At 51.0% G+C, this 15,774-nt stretch overlaps 1 protein-coding gene across 3 annotated transcripts; it reads right to left on the reverse strand.

The window, feature by feature from the left end:
- Positions 1-3,576: 3,576 nt before the first annotated feature.
- On the reverse strand, positions 3,577-15,061 carry LOC102419084 (pleckstrin homology domain-containing family A member 1-like). Of its 3 annotated transcripts, XM_023749170.1 has the most exons (8): positions 14,623-15,030; positions 14,348-14,491; positions 13,020-13,088; positions 11,466-11,530; positions 10,233-10,296; positions 8,468-8,557; positions 6,862-6,902; positions 3,577-5,765 (listed from the first exon to the last, which is right to left on the reverse strand). In XM_023749170.1, the coding sequence occupies exons 1-8, from the start codon at positions 14,755-14,757 to the stop codon at positions 5,573-5,575; spliced, it is 801 nt and encodes a 266-aa protein (XP_023604938.1). In that variant the 5' UTR covers positions 14,758-15,030; the 3' UTR covers positions 3,577-5,572. The 3 variants fall into 3 exon arrangements, with proteins under 3 accessions (XP_023604938.1, XP_023604937.1, XP_023604939.1); XM_023749169.1 differs by lacking the exon at positions 6,862-6,902 and having other exon boundaries at positions 14,623-15,026; XM_023749171.1 differs by lacking the exons at positions 6,862-6,902; positions 13,020-13,088 and having other exon boundaries at positions 14,623-15,061.
- Between the last annotated feature and the right edge of the window lie 713 nt (positions 15,062-15,774).

Raw genomic sequence — 15,774 nt, forward strand, 5'->3', positions numbered from 1 at the left:
TCCCTCCCGGGCCCTCAGACCTCGCCGTCTCCACGTGTCATTTCCAGGCCACTGTAGGTTTCCAGGCTTGATTTTATCAGGTGTTGCACTTTGTTGTTGTTTTTTTTAATGTATTTTTACTAGAGGCCCAGTGCACCAATTCGTGCACAGGTGGGGTCCCTCGGCCTGGCCAGCGATCTGGGTCGATGGGGGCCCGTCTCGCCCAGTCCCAACTGGGGCCAATGGGGGCGGGAGGTTGGCTGTGGGAGCACACTGACCACCAGGGGGCAGCTCCTGCATTGAGCGTCTGCCCCCTGGTGGTCAGTGTGCGTCATTGCGACCGGTTGTTCGGACATAACAGTCACTTAGGCTTTTATATATATAGATTGCTTTCAGAGAGGAAGGGAGAAGGAGAGAGAGAAACATCAATGATGAGAATCATGGATCAGCTGCCTCCTGCACGCCCACACTGGAGATCGAGCCCGCAACCCAGGCACGTGCCCTGACCAGGAATCGAACCGTGACCTCCTGGTCGGGTTGACACTCAACCACCGAACCTCGCTGGCCAGGAACGTGTTGCACTTTGCATCTCTGCAAATTCCTGGTCGTGTCCTCATCGTCTTAGGTTTCCTGTGTGCTGCGCACTGTAACCTGAAGGTGCAGATTTCGACCTGGACGCCAGGCCACAAAAACCGTCTCCACAGTCTGTTCCAGGGCAAGACTCAGGCACCATGAGGCTGTTTTAATTCCGTCCTTAGGCTGGCAGCCTTAGCTTACATAACGTCACATGTCAGAGCCTACAGTCTCTCAGGGAGGTTGTGATCACACTGGCTATTACTGCTCCTCCAATATTAAATTTAATATATGTATAGAAATCTATCCCTTTGGAATACAAACACTGTTCTGGAAAACGAAAGCAGACTGAATGAAAATTCAGCTCGGTTAGTAATCTGGACAAAATGCCTGTAAACAAAGGGTCGATTGCAGGGCTTCTACTGAGGCGGTAATACCAGGATGGACCAGCGCCCAGCTTTGGTATAAAAGAGGTAGGATTTTAAACATCATGAGATTTGGGGCAAGAGACTCCGTTTATTTCCAAGGCTGTGGAACGGGCAGTGGGGGGCCCACCGGAGGGCAGCAGTGGGGACCCTCGTGCTGACGGACGCCCGGGATCCTGATGGGATCCGTGTCAATGTGCTGGGTCTGTTTTACTCGTTTCTCAGCGTTATCCTCGGGAAAACGGACCACAGGGCATACAAGAGCTCTGAGGTTTCCTCATAACATTGAATTGAGTACAATTATCTCAAAAAAGAACTTAAAGAAGTCATTTGCGTATCTTCTCCAATCTTCTACGAGCAAAATAAAGTGAAAGACTCCACAATTGCTTTTTTAAAATTTTTATTGCTTTAAAAATATTTTTGTTGATTTCAGAGAGGGAGAGGGAAAGATAGAAACGTCAATGATGAGATCATTGGTAGGCTGCCTCCTGCACACACTCCCCCCCCTCACCCCCTGCCAGGATCGACCCGGAACCCGGGCATGTGCCCTGGCTGGGAATCGAACCCTGACCTCCTGGCTCATAGGCTGATGCATGGCCCAATTGCTTTAAATTTTGCGATGACACAACCAGAAGGTGGCACCATTACCACATGACTAAGGGCATCATTCATTTTAAACATCTATGATAATAGAAGGGTAATATGCTAATTAGATTGGACGTCTTCCGGACGTCCTTCCTGATGAAGCCGGGGCCAGAGGGAAGCCAGCCCGGGTCTTGGGTGCCTGCCGAAGAGAAGCCGGTGCCAGCAGCTGGGGGAAGGAAGGCCTACTCTTGCACAAATTTTCGTGCATCGGGCTTCTAGTCCTATCTAATAAAAGACAAAAGGGTAATTGACCGTACCTTCGCTACGCTTCCCATTGGCTAATCAGGGAGATATGCAAATTAACTGCCAAGAAAGACGGCGGTTAATCACCAACAAAGATGGCAGTTAATTTGCATACGTAGGTGCCAAGCAACGGAGCAAAGCCGGCTGGCCCCGGGCAGGAGCAGTGAACAAAGGCCGGCATGGCGAGAGAAGAGCCAAGAGGGAAGCCCGCCGTGCCAGCCTCCGCCACACCCCCAGGGCCCGCGCGCGGCCAGCAGCGAGGAGCTAAGCCCCTCGCCCGCCGTGCTGGCCCCTCCCGGTGAGGAGCCAAGGCCTGGGTTCCGGGCGCTGGAGGAAAACTGGTGCCAGCAGCCAGGGGAAGGGGCCCCCGACTGCGAGAGGGCACAGGCCGGGCTGAGGGACCCACCCGAGTGCACAAATTTTTGTGCACCGGGCCTCTAGTCCTATATAATAAAAGGCTAATATGCAAATCAACAAGAACGACTGGTTGCTATGACGTGCACCGACCACCAGGGGGCAGACACTCAATGCAGGAGCTGCCCCCTGGTGGTCAGTGTGCTCTGTGGGAGCGCCGCTCAGCCAGAAGCCAGGCTCAAGGCTAGCGAATGCAGCAGCAGTGGCGGGAGCCTCTCCCACCTCCGCAGCACTAAGGATGTCCAACTGCTGGCTTAGGCCCGCTCCCCATGGGCCCAAGCCCACTGTCAGACATCCCCCGAGGGCTCCTGGACTGCGAGAGGGCGTAGGCCGGGCTGAGGGACACCCCCCCTCATCCCCGCCCCCCGAGTGCACATTCGTACACTGGGCCTCTAGTGTCATAATAATGGAATACTATGATTTTATCAATGAAAATTCAATGCTAACCCCAACTCAGCCACATTTTCAATCCATGTCCTGTGTGACGCTTGGAAGAAATGCAATTTTCAAAAGTCATTTGAAAACAACACAAATGCTTTTGGGTCTGCGTAGCACAGGCTGTAACTAGAACACAGACCCTCTGGGTGTGCTTTTCACAGGGCCTGTGTGGGCTGGCAAACCTGCCCAAGACCAGGAAGACTCCCGGCCACCCTGGGACCCGGCCGGCAGCACCGCCCTCTGCACAGGCACTTCCTGCCTGGCGGCCGGCCCGGGCTCTGACCAAGGTTCCTGGGAAAATTCCCAACAGCAGCTGCAGTGAGAGAGGCTGAGGGAGGGACTCTTCTTTTGTAAAAGCAGCAAAGTCCAGAACGTTCTCATTCTTTTAAAATCCTACACACTTCCTAGGCAGGGAGCGGAGGCGGCACCAGGTCATGGAGGTGCCCACAGGTGCCCGTGGGAGATGCCGGCCACACAGCAGACCCTGTCCGTCACTGACCGGGTGTCCGTCCCCGCCTGGTGCCGGGCGGGGCCCCGACGAGCCGTCCACAGCCCCTGGGCATCCGTGCCCGCTGCATCAGCCCTCCGTCACGCCAACCTCCCCACCCAGCCTGCACCGCAAGCCCCGGCTGTCCACCCCAGCTCTGAAGCCGACGTGCAACTTTCTTAGGAGAACACGTTTTACTTAACAAAGTAAGTGAGCTTTTCCCCACACAGATGTGTGTTTTCCATGTGCAATGTCTTCTGAGGGTCACCAAGCAGCCTTGCCCTGAAGTCCACACATTCGTCAGTTACCCACACGCATCCGTGCAGCTCTGTTCACTGCTGACAGACACAACCAGACCACGTGAGAAGCGAGTTGGGATTAGTTCTGAGCGGTTTATTCTCGCTGTTACAGTGTCCCACCACGGGATTATAAAGACGCGTGTACAGGTAAATGCTGGGAGGCACACGCGTGTCCCCATTCTGAAAGAAGGCATGTTACATGTACAGAAAAATGCAGCAAACAGAAGGTGTCCAAAGGAATTTCTGACAATTCAGATGTGACATGTTTACAAAGAAAGCATGTTTTAAAATAATTAAATAATTTTCATATTATTATAAAAGTATTGAGATAAATATCAGAAGACCCCAAAATCACAAGAATGTTTTCCTATGCTATTGAGTCAAAGGGTAGTTCCATTAAAAGTCCCAAAATAGACAGTATTTTGTCGCTATGAAAAACATCGAATTACCAAAATATGTGAAATAAACATGCGATGCGTAAGCGGTACCAAGACCTGTCCGAGGCTCCCAGCCCCGCCGTCCACGCCAGCCCCCGGGCCGCTTGGGACCTCGGAGGAGCCGGCACAATGAATAAGAAGTGAGAGCGACTCACCACCTCTCCTCCCATCACTTCCAGACGGAGCTGCGGAGAAGGAAAACCCTAAACGAACATCGAAGACATTAGCTTATGAGTAAGAAGCTGGCGGTGCGTTCCTCACGCGCCGGGCGCCAAGGTGACGCTGAGCAGTAGTGTCAGGGACAGTGACCTCTCTTTCTCAGACAAGAACTCATCTTAGAAAATGAGGGACAGGTATGAATTCAAAACAAAACAGTACTGTGAAATGGTGAAACATCACAAAATAGCAGCATGTGAACTCAAGAGTCTTTTCTGAAAGCGAATGTTTAAGACTGAACTGCAGAACGGCACTTGCTCCAACTGTCTGCTCTCAGCACCTCGGACGAAGGACTTTCTAGAGGTGCTCATATTTACGTTTATATTTATGACTCCCCAAGACAATGTGGACTGTGATCTGTGTTTTGAAACATAAATATTGCACAGGCAGCAACACATCCGCATCCCGTGTCTCTAACATAAAATGACACCTGATTCAACACGACGTGTAAAACCACTGAGGCGGGATGAGCACAGTGAGGGGATGGCACGCAGGCACTTGAATCGAGGCTGAGTGACAGTCAGGCAACCACAGAGCGAGGGAGGTGTCTTTGCATATGAACCTGGGGTCTCTCACGGACCCAACACACAAGTAAGAACTTTGTACAAACTTTCATGGAAAACCAGGTCTCCAGAAACTTCACACCAAATAACTTCCACTGAATACAGCAATGACGACTGCCGCCTCAGTTAACCTTTTTCTAACAAATGTCCAATAGACAGGTTTTAGAATCTACTTTCCCCCCTTCTCCACCCAGTACAGCCCACAGCCCTCGCCAACAGCCCAGGAACACCCTCTGCGAATCACGCTCACCGTGAGACCCAGGGCACCAACCTGTCCTGTCAGACCGCCCGCGTCCTGGGACGGATCACAGCACCAGACATCGGGGCTCAGGTATCTGTCTGGCAATTCCCATTCAATAATATTAACCAGTAACAATGTGTCAATATTCATCGTCTAAGAGGAAGTCATAGTAGCAATTTTTTTAACCAACCAAGATAACTGATAAGCATTTTTAATGTTTTAAATGGATAAACATGTAATGATCCAATTCATTGGACAAAACATCACACACGTTTTCAACACCCAGTGAGACCGCACGACACGGGGGCGCTGAGACGAGACTCCGCCTCTGTCTTTCCTTTAAAAAGGCCACTGCGCTGGCCACGCCCAGGCCCCTGGTTACCAGCTGAGGAGGAGCACATCCGAGGCCGTGGGACAGGCTGTGGAGACCTGTCACCCTGTCATCTTTGGCTGAAGCCTCAGGAGAGGGAGGGGCTGGCATGGCGGCCGCCGAGCATCCAGCTTACACGTCACTGACGGGCAGGCTTGCGTCGTCCAAGTCCAAGTCCACGGGGCCGCGCTGCCCCTCCGGAGGGCCGTTCCTGCCGGGAGGGGTGGGCAGGGCGCGTCCGCTCACTTGGGAAGCTGGTGCTCTTGGAGGGACAGTCTGGACCTTGAGGCTCCCTGGCTTGACCTTGGCAAGAGATTCGCAAAATCCTCGCTTCTCCAGGGTAAAGCTTGAGACCAAAGAGCTGCTGCGAGCGGCGGTGGGATGCGCGGCGGAGGTGCGGGGCGCGGGCTGGGGCTCGGGGCCGCCGGGCTGCTCCTGTCAGACACGGTCAGTCAGACACGGTCAGTCACACATGACACGGTCAGTAGCTCATGTGAGGCTTTATCCTCTGAGAAACGAGACACACACACACACACACACACACACAGAGCAGAAGCGTGAGCCATGCAGCAAGCGTGTGCACGTTCTCCACAGCCAGGCGCGTGCAGGAGCGCGTGTGAAGCAGTGGCGGCCGCCCTCACTAAGGAGCCAGCCTGTCCCGTGCGGTGCTGGGAGCCGACCCCGAAGACGCAGCGAGCCTGGGAGGGGCACGGGTCCAGGCGCCCGCTCAGCTGCGCTCACGGCGGCCGGCTCTGCTGCTTCGTTTCAAGTTTGCGGTCAGTCCGCACCAGGAGGTCGGCCACACGTTCTACGTGTCCAGCGCGCCTGAATGCCACTGCCACACGAGCAGGCTCGTTGCTTTCTCTGTAACTGCATGTTTGGTTTTGAATGTCATGCATTCATCTGGCTTAAGATTGTCAGGGAACATGGGTACAGACTTAGCCGTTGGGACAGCTGTGAAGTGGCTCAGTGGTGACGGCTGATTTCAATTCGCGTCTAACGGTCTCAGACCTGCAGGTGCCTCGCAGAAGGCCATTCCCCATGCCTCGCCCGCAGCTCCTAGTGCTGCACGCACCATGACACCAGTGGCTCCGAGAACACAGGGCGGCCAATTCCCCACGTGACCGATGCCCACGGGAGGCGGAAGGTCACCCGAGACTCAGTGCCATGCAAACTACAGCAGAGTCCGTCCGACACCTGGGCATGCACGACTGCACACGTTAGAACGAGGATGCGTGTCGAGTGGTGTCATATAAAAATGTCAAAACACAGAAAACATGGAAACTGAAACTGGCACTTCAGCCAGTGGGTTTTAGGCAACAGCGTCTACGGCCTCCGGTCAGTCAGCCGTTTCTCGCTGTTATCTTTCCTGCTGCTCCGACCTGAGGGCTGTTAGTGTCGACAGGTTACGGCAACTGCAGGAGGCAGTTTGTTAGCTCGACTTTCTAGGACGGACGGGTGAGTAGGGAGTGAGAAGGCACGTGCGTGCGCGCCCACATACGTGCCGCATCCCCCCGTCCTGGGTGTGTACCTCTGAATACAAGGGTTCGACAGCCGTCTGGCCTGCCGCATCTGGAACACAGTGCAAAGCTGGGGTTAGAGTCGACCTACCCAGAGAGGAGGAGCCGAGTCAGCGGACAGTCCGCGCCCGCCACCAGCACAGACACGCCCTCCCGCTCTCCTCTCCCCACAGGCAGCACGCTCGCAGAACTCAGTGACCCTGGGAGGTCACAGGGATAGGCGGTGACCACGCAACATCGGGAAAGGGACTCTGATCGTCCAGAAAGGACGGGGAGAAGGCGAGATTAAGAAGCAAGAAAGGCCCTAGCTGGTTTGGCTCAGTGGATAGAGCGTCAGCCTGCGGACTCAAGGGTCCCAGGTTCGATTCCGGTCAAGGGCATGTACCTGGGTTGCGGGCACATCCCCAGTAGTGCAAGAGGCAGCTGAATCAATGTTTCTCTCTCATCGATGTTTCTAACTCGCTATCCCTCTCCCTCTCCCTTCCTCTCTATAAAAAAAAATCAATAAAATATATTTAAAAAAAAAAAAAGCAGCAGCAAGAAAGGTGGATTTGTATGGACTGGTCTGTGGTTACTAAAAGCAGGAAACCATTAAAAGGCAACGTTACTGCCTGGCTGGCGTGGCTCAGTGGTTGAGCTACTGACCAGGTCCGATTCCTGGTCAGGGCATATGCCCAGGTTGCAGGCTCGATCCCCAGTGGGGGATTTGCAGGAGGTAGCAGATCCATGATTCTCTCTCATCATTGATATTTTTCTCTCTCCTTCTCCCTTCCTCCCTGAAATCAATAAAAATATATATATATATATTTTAAAATGGCAACGTTACCACCAGGGAAATGCTGAAAGTGCCAAAAACCTAGCATCACGCTGGGTCTAGGTAACAGGCGATCATGTTACTTATCGGCCTACGTTCTGCAGACCTGAGTGACACCTCGCCATGTCTGCACTCCTCAGCACAACTTGTATTTTCACATCGGAGACCAGCGACCAAGGTGCTCTAAAGGTAAATCTTATTCCTGAGCTGTACCTGAACGTGGTGAATTAAATTTAACAACATTTTTACTTACTATTTCTCAGCATGTTTAGCTGCTTTCATTTTCCCGTGGTACTACCAAAAGGTAATTCAGATTGTAAACAAAAGCAGCCTTTCACATTCGCGGGCAGAACCCACGAAGGCCGTGAGCTGAAACCCTGCCTGCAAGCCATCAGCGCATGAGGCTCCCGCCGCACTATGGTCTCGGCACAGGTGAGCTCACAGACCCTAACCGACCTCTCAGGAAGCTGAACGCAGTGGCTGAAGGGCCTTCCATGGCCAGGCCCCACCTGCACTAAGAACCGGCCGGTTGTACCAAACCCAGACCGACCAGTGAGGACCTCACACAGGCAGGGAGCGCTCCTTTTCGTCCCTGCGCGCCTGTGAGACGGGACAGCGCAGGGCGCTCCGTGTCCGCACACTACGGGAAGCACGACATTAGAGATGCACGACTTCCCTGCAGGTCCAGGTGGTGTGAAGTCACCATGCAGGTACATCTCATACAGAAAGAACCAGAGGGTCGGGGGAGAGGAAGCCTGACAGGCTGGGGAACGAGGGGGCAGCACGGCGCACAGGACACGTACAGACGACGCCGACCGGCCAGGCCCGCGCTGCGCCACGATGGCCCCGGACACGGCCTTGATCCAGCTGTGCATCTCTTCGGGGCTGTCGGCCTGCGGGAGAAAGGGCGCATTCAGTCCACTTCCCACACCGGCTCCTGCATCTGAGACCCGACCGATGCGCTCGGGAGTAAACAGCTTCAACAACAAATCGTTCTAAGGCAATGACTTCAAAACACCTTAGAAATCACTTTGACACCAGGTACTGCTGGGTGGGCGATTGTTCTGGAATAACTCAGAGCAGTGCCGCAGTCCGAAGAGAAGCGCTGGCCGTCACAGCCCAGAGCACCTTCCTTGATGGACCGTGGCTCCCAGCGTGGATGACAGACCTCCTGTGACTCACCCAACTACACTGGCCCCAGGAGGGGCCTGAGATACTGTCCTTCACTTCTAGAGTCTGCAATTTACAAGGTCAACAATTTTAAAGAATCAAGATAGTATTTTTGAACCAAGGCTATTAAATACTTTTTAAAAGAAAAACTTCAGCCGAAACCGGTTTGGCTCAGTGGATGGAGTGCCGGCCTGCGGACTGAAGGGTCCCGGGTTCGATTCCGGTCAAGGGCATGTACCTGGGTTGCGGACACATCCCCAGTAGGAGATGTGCAGGAGGCAGCTGATCGATGTTTCTCTCTCATCGATGTTTCTAACTCTCTATCTATCTCTCTCCCTTCCTCTCTGTAAAAAATCAATAAAATATATTAAAAAAAAAAAAAAGAAAAAGAAAAACTTCAAAATAGGCAAAAGTAAATCATACACCTTCATTCACTGCAAATAGGAGGACATGTCGAGAAATCAATTTGGCAAAATAAAGAGGTTTCAAGAGGTTCGTGCACTGAAGAGTTACTCTAGAGCTAGAAACTCATCCTGAAGAAATGTATTTGTTTAATCCTCCCCTGAGGACATGTGTATTGATTTTTAGAGAAACATCCATGTGATAAGCCTCCATCGGTTGCCTCCCGTACCCGCCCCGAGCAGGGATCGAACCCACAACCCTTTTGGGGTATGGACGATGCTCTAACTGAGCCATCCGGCCAGGACGCACAATACTCCTCTTGTTATACAAATATGTGCCTTAAGAAAGGCAGTGAAAAAAAAAGAACGCTTGCCTGATTGTGGGATTCTGTGTTTTATAAACCACCCTTTTCTTCCTATTTTTCTATAATTTCTAAGTTTTCTGCAATAAGCCTATGTAAGTTTTATAAAACAAAACAAATTTTTTAAAAAAAACTCCAATCTGATTAATACAATGAGTAAAAAGTATGTTTTAAACTTAAATGCAGATGCTATCAGTGAAACCTAAGCTCTACTGCCTACTTTTATCATGTACCAATTTTATAAAATTACCAAAAATGATGGAACCAGAATTCCAAAATATGTGCAAAATAATCCAAGTTCAAAGTACACACTTAGCTTCTAAGTAAAGTAGATTTCCCTTCCTCCAATTACTACTTAATTCTATTCAACTAACTCCCAGCAAGGAGCACCCTCGTTTGCTGAACGTATGAGCTACCAGTCATACCAGTCATTTCACACGTAACCCATGGTGAGCTGTGGTTGTCAGGTTGATGGGGGACAAAAGGGGACGTATGTCACACTTTCAACAATGATTAAAAAAAATAACTGCAGTTGTCATTATGTTTTGCTTATTCTCATAACCTGCAAGTTCACGTCCCTCTAAAATTATTAATTCCCACAAAGAGGATCTATGACCTTCAAATAAGTATCTTACCTGCACATAGAAAGTTCGAGATGACGTTACAATTTCAAACAGGTTGTCCCTCATCATTATGTCACTGTTAACACAAAAAATTTCCAAGTTTTAAACAGCAGTTGTTTGATAGGTTTTTTTCATTTATTTACCCAATACCAAATATCTATCTATAATAATAAAAGAGTAATATGCTAATTAGACCAGACAGCTGAATGACCTTCTGGACATCATTCGGGACGAAGCTGTGACGGCAGGGGCTGAGGCAGAGGCAGTTAGGGGCGATCAGGCAGGCAGGCAGAAGGACTAGGGGAGATCAGGCAGGCAGGCAAGTGGTTTGGGGCGATCAAGCAGGCAGATGAGCGGTTAGGGGCGATATGGCAGGCAGGCAGGCGAGCTATTAGGAGCCAGCGGTCCCAGATTGCAAGATGGATGTCCGACTGCCAGTTTAGGTCCAATCCCACAGAGAGCAGTCGGACATCCCCCGAGGAGTCCCGGATTGCGAGAAGGTGCAGGCCAAATTTCATGCACCGGGCCTCTAGTGTATCAATAAGAAAAGTATGAGGTAAAATACTGATTTAACAAAACCAAGCTATCAATTTTTTCAACTTCTTGAAAAAATAAAGTTTATATAGTTATATGTATATTTTATTTTGTATTTATTTTTATTGATTTCAGAGAGGAAGAGAAAGGGAGAGAAAAATAGAAACATCAATGATGAGAGAGAAGCATTGACTGGCTGCCTCCTGCACACCCCCCACTGGGGATGGAGCCCACACCCTGATCAGAATCAAACCCGGAACCCTTCAGTTCACAGGCTGACACTCCATCCACTAAGTCAACCAGCCAGGGAATTATCTGTGTATTTTCGATAAGGTACATAGCACTACTTTAAAATTCAAAGTTTGTAACATGAAGCAATCAGTTTGCACTGCACAATTACATTGCCTCACACAGCTGTTCGGCACCAACCTTGAAATACTAACATGCTAATCACCAATTTGCCAAATATGATAGAAGTTGTTCACATTAAAGTTTTTCCTTTTCATTAATAAGCTTAAGGACTGTTTCCTAATTTTCAGTTTTCAAACAAAAAAACCCTCAATACTTTAATCCGAGGGTTTTGAAAGGTCTAGCATATCCCAAGTATAAGAAGCTGAAAATGACACAAATACAGAAAAACGCCATCTTGCAAGCACAGCCCTCAGCCTGCAGCCCTGCTGTGCGCAGAGACAGCCGGCACCGTGCGCTCACCTCTGCTTGCACTCCTGGACTTTGTGCACCTCCTTCAGGGGGATCACGCGCAGGGGCTCCTTCTCCTGGCGGGAAAGAGCAGACAGACAGACACATGACGTCTCCTCCTAAAAGCCTCCTCAGGCTGTCCGACCTGGAGGCCTGCGTCCAACAATGCTTCTTGGATCACGCAGCATCAGAAGAGCCCCAATCCCCCCCCCCCTCGGTACCAGGTAGTGAGCGTTTGAGGACGAACTCTCATATGAACGCATTATTTTAACAAGCACAACGCCAGGGCATGCGCTAGATGTTGAAGGTCAGCTCCCTGGAATTTCCCACCACCCTACGCACAGGCGCTAGTACTCTCACCCAAGGGACCTGAGGGTTAGATATGTACGTGCCCGACCCAAGGTGACAACACCAGACAGAAGCCACAGACACAGGCCGTCACTGGCCCTAACAGTGTCACCCCACACTCTACGCTCCATCAAGACGAGGACTGAGGTCGCTGACAGGACAGCATGACCTGACGTGCTGCTGTTTTACGAGCACCGAGGAAAGACGCAAACGACAGCCGGACAGTTTTAAAATCACCAATCTTTACGGTTTTACAAAACAGTTCATTTTAAAATAACTTCAGATCATAACCGCTTCTGTATACCCTGCACCCTGTAGAGACGTGGTCCCCCTCAAAGGTCCCAGCAAACAGAAGAGGGGGGCCAGGGGCGTGAGCACAGAACTGCACTCAGTGTCCCCCTCAGGCTATTGCAGAACGTGGGTCACGTGGCAAGAATCCTACATAATAAAGAGCTCATATGCTAATTAGACCGAACAGCAGAAGGACCATCTGGATGAAGCCAGGGCTGCGAGGGCCGGGCCACTCGCACGAACTTTGTGCATGGGGCCTCTAGTGCAGCAGTTCTCAACCTGTGGGTCGCGAACAATGAAAATACATCCTGCATATCAGATATTTACATGACGGTTCATAACAGTAGCAACATTACAGTTATGAAGTAGCAACGAAAATAATTTTATGGTTGGGGGTCACCACAGCATGAGGAACTGTATTAAAGGGTCGCGGCATTAGGAAGGTTGAGAACCACTGCTCTAGTGTTTTAAATAAGGATGCCACTCAAACTGAGGAAAGAGGGAATTCTAATCTTTGATTCCACCTCCAGACAGAACAAAACCATCTCGTAAGAAGAAACTAAGTGATCTGCTCCCAAAAGCAAACATGGAGAGAGGGCAGGGCAGACAGCAGGACCAGAGGCTGACGCTGACGCTGATGCTGAGATGCAATCCCTTCCGCCGCCTCCCGCCTCCCGCCTCGGCCCTTCGGGAAACCTCAGACTGAGGGGTCTGGTGTCTCCAACTCCTTGGAGGTGAAATGTCTCTGAAGACGCAACCTTTTCATTGAGATCCACCCAACAGACCATCACCCAGAAGCACGGCCACCAGAGGCTCAGTGTCTCACCAGGAGGGACAGGACTGGGAAGCGCAGACACTGCATGTAGGAACCACCACAGGGCACGACCCTCCAACATTGAAAAGCACGTTCAGGACAAAGCGACATACCAGTTCGGACTTGAAGTAGCCTATCGTGTTCTCGTCCAATTGGAAATACCTTCTCTTCCAGTTCTTCATCTGGAGAGGAGCACAGACATGAGACTCTGCCTCTGGGACGCGATGCTCATCACCCCCACCTGCCCTGAGGCGAACCCCACGGCCCCCCCTGGGGAGAGACGCAACTTCTTTTCTGTCGCCCTCAGGCCTTGAACTCCTAACTCCAGCCGGTGCTGGCCTTCAGCTTTTATCACATGATTGTCTAATGCAGCTTCATAATCTCAATGCTCTAAAAGTTTAAAAAAAAAGGCACTTCCCCATCCTCCCCCCCCCCCCGCCCCCACAAAACAAATGCTCCAGGAGGTCAAGAGCAAGAACAGGAAACAGTATGAAACCACACCAAGCGTCTCCGTCCGCGGGCACTTACACTCACGAGCAAGACAGTCAATACCAATAAAGGGAACCTTCTTTGTACGTGTTTTTGCCAATGACGTAGTTTTTGGGAACGCACTTCAGCATTTCTATGAGTTGGCATTTTGGACTTCAGAGTAAAACAAAAAAAGGAGCATCTGCTGACAGCCCTCCACACCAGCGAGCACAGCCTGAGGGCTCTGACCTCACTGCAGACAGCGCAGGAGACCTGCCAGCCCGCATCTCGGCTCCCTGAACCGAGCTGTGGGGACAGGACACCCCGCCGAGCTGCGCTGTAGTGAGGAGCCTGCGGGTGTGTCAGTGTTTCTTCACTCAGAGAATTCGTCTTTCATTTGAAAACGTTTTTTTCTTATGAAATTCTAAAGATTTAGTTCTCACGGACAGAATGGCTCCCCTATAGCAAGGTGCTGCGAAGGCTAGAAATACTGGGGTGCATGGCTCTCTCCACGAGGCTCTGCTGGGAGAGCCAGGCTGGGCTGACCCACACCTTCCACACCTCGGAGGTGGGTTTAGGATGCGATTTTCCTTCCCAAGAAACCAAGAGGCTGAGAGGTTAAGGAGCCAAGGGCACAGAGTGTCTGGCTGAGGCCAGCCCAGCATCAAGCGGGCGCTGAGGGACTCCCACACCCACACCCCACCTGACCCTCTCCCCAAGGGTCAACAGAAACTTCCCGGAATAAATGCAACTGCTGGAAAGGTCACCTGAAATCGACGGACTAAGCATCATTGCCCAGCTGCTCACGGAGCACGACTGTAAGAGCCCTGAGCGAAGAGGCCCTAGAACACCCCCCTCACCCCCCCACTCCTCAGCTGCGCTCTCGCTTCGGGTCCTGGTGCAAAACAAAGCCTTGTAGCCGAGGCCGCTCACACCCACATCCCACTGTGCGCGCATTTGCCCGACGACTCACCACGGCTCCCTGTTTGACACAATACCCGGCTTTGATGACGGCGCTGTCGGAGGGCGGCTTCGGCGGGAAGCAGGGGAGATGGCTTGGTGACCTTTTCAAGTGGTTTCTGTCAGCGCTCTCACCGCAGTCGTTGGCTTCTTCTTTCTAAAGTGAAGCAGAAAAGAAAGTCCTTTCTTGGCGCTCGGCTTCCCAGCACAGGAAGCAGGCGCGGACACGCCAGTAGCCACGGCCGTGGGCGCTGGGAGCACCAGGGACCACCGTCAGCACAGGCCTACCCCTCGTGCGCTGTGCCCGAAGCTCACACAGAACAGACGGGGGTGAACTGTGATGGGAAACACGTTAAAATCTACAAAAGGGGGAAAGCAGACTTGCAGGCCGTGTTGTCGTCCTAGCAGAATCGCCAGCTCCATCTCAGCTGCACGAGGACACAGATTTGGAGTGAAGTGTTCGAGTTGATTTACGGTCCTGGACCGTAACTGTCCGTCACTGACCGGCCACGCCTGTCTGCTGCTCTCGGTCTGCAGCGGGCCTGCCGCCAGTGCTTCCGTGAGGAAGGGGCAGTGGGGGTTAACGTTTTACTTTGAAATAAGTGTAGAGTCACAGGAAGTTACCAGGGGCACCGGTTAATAATGCGGATTTTTTCCACTAGATGGAGTTACACATATGTTGATATATATGCGATTTGATATGTACGCTATTTTGTTGTATTGACAGCAAGCTTCAAAACCTCGTATGTCAAATTTTCTGAAGGTGTTAACATCGTATTTTTACGTTTAAAAATGTCGAATTTCATGCCAAAAAAAGAGCATTTGCGGAAAGTTTTAATTCATTACTTCACTTTGCAGAAAAGTGCTGAAAATGATCATATACTTCGGGAAGCTTATGGTGAACATGCTCCATCTCAAGATCCTTGTGAACGCTGGTTTAAACGCTTTAAAAGTGATGATTTCCATGTGAAAGACAAAGAACGTCCAGGTCAATTTGAACTACGCTTTGATCGTAAAACGACCAGAATGGGCCAGAAGACAAGGCAAAGTAATTTTGCTTCATGATGACGCACCATCAGACACTTCAAAAGCAGTTAAAGACACGTTAAATGAAAAGATCTTGCCTGGGAAGTATTAACCCACCCCACGTATTCACCAGAACTTGCTCCTTCAGATGACCACTTGTTCCGATTGATGGCACACGCACTTTCTGAGCGGCACTTCAAAACCTTTGAAGGAGTGGAAAATTGGGTCTCTAAATTGATCCCTCCAAAGAAGGAAAAATTTATAAGAGAAGGTATCGAAAACTTCCGGTAGAAAACGCAAAGGGGAAGCAATAAGGATCAATTTACGAAGAAGCAATCACAGAGTCTTATACAACACCATCTACTAGGAATCGTAAACTCGGGATTGAAGCCTCCCTTTTTTAGAACTTAAGGA

Source organism: Myotis lucifugus, unplaced genomic scaffold, assembly GCF_000147115.1.
Source record: "Myotis lucifugus unplaced genomic scaffold, Myoluc2.0 scaffold_3407, whole genome shotgun sequence".
NCBI classification, from domain to species: Eukaryota; Metazoa; Chordata; class Mammalia; order Chiroptera; family Vespertilionidae; genus Myotis; species Myotis lucifugus.